The sequence below is a fragment of the Priapulus caudatus genome, unplaced genomic scaffold (genome assembly GCF_000485595.1).
Source record: "Priapulus caudatus unplaced genomic scaffold, Priapulus_caudatus-5.0.1 Scaffold756, whole genome shotgun sequence".
Classification (NCBI taxonomy): Eukaryota; Metazoa; Priapulida; class Priapulimorpha; order Priapulimorphida; family Priapulidae; genus Priapulus; species Priapulus caudatus.
Window position 1 is genome coordinate 156,112 of NW_014577817.1, and position 2,591 is coordinate 158,702.

At 49.4% G+C, this 2,591-nt stretch overlaps 1 protein-coding gene across 1 annotated transcript in view; it reads left to right on the plus strand.

The window, feature by feature from the left end:
• Positions 1-2,469, plus strand: part of LOC106813334 — a 6,034-nt gene extending 3,565 nt beyond the window's left edge. The window contains exons 2-5 of the mRNA XM_014817457.1: positions 1,209-1,343; positions 1,728-1,952; positions 2,276-2,282; positions 2,459-2,469. Of these exons, the coding sequence (XP_014672943.1) occupies positions 1,209-1,343; positions 1,728-1,952; positions 2,276-2,282; positions 2,459-2,469 (378 nt within the window). The remainder of the gene's footprint in view (positions 1-1,208; positions 1,344-1,727; positions 1,953-2,275; positions 2,283-2,458) is intronic.
• Positions 2,470-2,591: the final 122 nt, after the last annotated feature.

A 2,591-nucleotide genomic window follows, 5' to 3' on the forward strand; every position in this document is an offset into this window, starting at 1 on the left:
GAGGGAGAGAGGGGGGAGAGACGATCTATGTAGGCAGCTTTGTGACGCTGGTGTTCCTGCTGCTGAGCGCGATGGTGAGTCTACTGTTACTGAGCGTAGAGAGAGAGGGAGAGAGGGGTAGGGGGAGGGAGAGAGGGGGGAGAGACGATCTATGTAGGCAGCTTTGTGACGCTGGTGTTCCTGCTGCTGAGCGCGATGGTGAGTCTACTGTTACTGAGCGTAGAGAGAGTGGGGGAGAGGAAGAGAGAGAGGGGGAGAGAGGGGGAGGGAGAGGGGAGGAAGAGAGGGGGAGAGACGATCTATGTGGGCAGCTTTGTGACGCTGGTGTTCCTGCTACGATCCTATACGATGCTTTCAGATCAAAGCCATACTGAATCTTGAGTACGGCAAGTACACGGCAACCAGCAGCATCCCGCTCGCATACCGAGAGATGGGCATCATCCTGTGGAACCGCATGATCGACTACATCTTCGCCTTTTGCTGCGGCGACGACGGCGACGGCGACGACGACGACGACACCTACAAGACGAAGGAGGACTATCCAGTGCCGGCCGTACGTTGCCGTGACGATTTGGCGCGCGTCTGCGATGCAGAGGGGTCCGGACATAATACGGAGGCGCTTGGGGTCGCGCTATCACGCGAATTACGTTATCGTCGATGTCTGTCGCACTCTTACTTGATTTGCTCATTGTAGATATGTGTATATATAGCAGTGTGTAGAAGGTATATGATGAATATTTGATAGGTATTCCTACTGTTATCATAGCAGTGTGTAGAAGGTATGTGATGTATATTTGATAGGTATCCTTACTGTTATCATAGCAGTGTGTAGAAGGTATGTGTGATACATGCTCACTGACGACTAACGCAGATTTGTTGTTCTATTTTGCAGCTTTTATTGTAGTGCATGTGTAGAAGGCATGTGATGTATATTTGATAGGTATTACTACTGTTATCATTGCAGTGTGTAGAAGGCATGTGATGTATATTTGATAGGTATTACTACTGTTATCATAGCAGTGTGTAGAAGGTATTATTATAGGTAAAATACAAAATGATATTACTGTTTTGTTCTTTATTGTCAAAAATGTAAAAATAATATTGGTCCAGTAAAATTTAGTCCGGTCCAGTAAATTCTGCTGGCTTGGTGGACCGAAGGTCCAGTGTTTAGAAATTTCATTTGTGAAGACTGCCTTTGTGCGTTGCAGGTTCTGAATGCACTTATTGGGATCATAATGTTCCTACTGATCGTCAAGGCTCTTCGTTTGTTCCGTTACAACACAACTCTCGCCAAGTTTGGTCACATCTACAAGGCTGCGTCGAAGGAACTCGTTTTCTACGCCGTAAGTAAATCCGAAATTTTATTTCAAATTAAGTGAACAGACACTACAAGTTCTGCTTCACGTATGCCTACAATTTCTCGCAACCCGCCTCGTAAGATGCCATTTTGTTTTCTATGCGCGGACGTCCTGAATGATTCGTTGAGCGCACATCGTAAGATGCTCTTTTGTTTTCCACATGCGCACAGATGCTGTTTTTGCCCTGTGTATACTTATATTTTATATATTTATATCTTCTATACTTTATTTTATTCTTTTTGTTACTCTTTATTATTTTATTCTCCTTATTTTTTTAATTTGTTTTTTTTTATATTTATACTTATATCATAAAATTATTATTTTTTGCTACTATACATATGTTCTTTTTTTTCCTGCGCACATGCACAGACGCTGTTCCTCGTGCTGCTGACGGCCTATGGTCAGATCGGCGTGCTGTGCTTCGGTGGCGCCCCCTCTGGCGGCTTCCGCTCGTTCCCGGCGGCTCTCGGCACCCTGCTTGACGTTGTGACGCGCAACGGCGGCGTACGCCCCCTACTGGAGACGAGTCGCGTCGTCGCGCCGATCTATGTAGGCAGCTTCGTGACGCTGGTGTTCCTGCTGCTGAGCGCGATGGTGAGTCTACTGATGCTGTTACTGAGCGTAGAGAGAGAGGGGAGAAATGGGGGAGAGGGGGGAGGGAGGGAGAGAGAGAGGGTGAGGGAGAGACGGATCTATGTAGGCAGCTTCGTGACGCTGGTGTTTCTGCTGCTGAGCGCGATGGTGAGTCTATTGTTACTGAGCGTAGAGAGAGAGGGGGAGAGGGGTAGGGGGAGGGAGAGAGGGGGGAGAGGGAGAGAGGGAGAGGGGGAAAGAGGGAGAAGGGGAGGGAGAGGGAGAGAGGGTGAGAGACGGATCTATGTAGGCAGCTTTGTGACGCTGGTGTTCCTGCTGCTGAGCGCGATGGTGAGTCTACTGATACTGAGCGTAGAGAGAGAGGGAGAGAGGGGTAGGGGGAGGGAGAGAGGGGGGAGAGGGAGAGAGGGAGGGGGGGAAAGAGGGAGAAGGGGAGGGAGAGGGAGAGAGGGCGAGAGACGGATCTATGTAGGCAGCTTTGTGACGCTGGTGTTCCTGCTGCTGAGCGCGATGGTGAGTCTACTGTTACTGAGCGTAGAGAGAGAGGGAGAGAGGGGTAGGGGGAGGGAGAGAGGGGGGAGAGACGATCTATGTAGGCAGCTTTGTGACGCTGGTGTTCCTGCTGCTGAGCGCGATGGT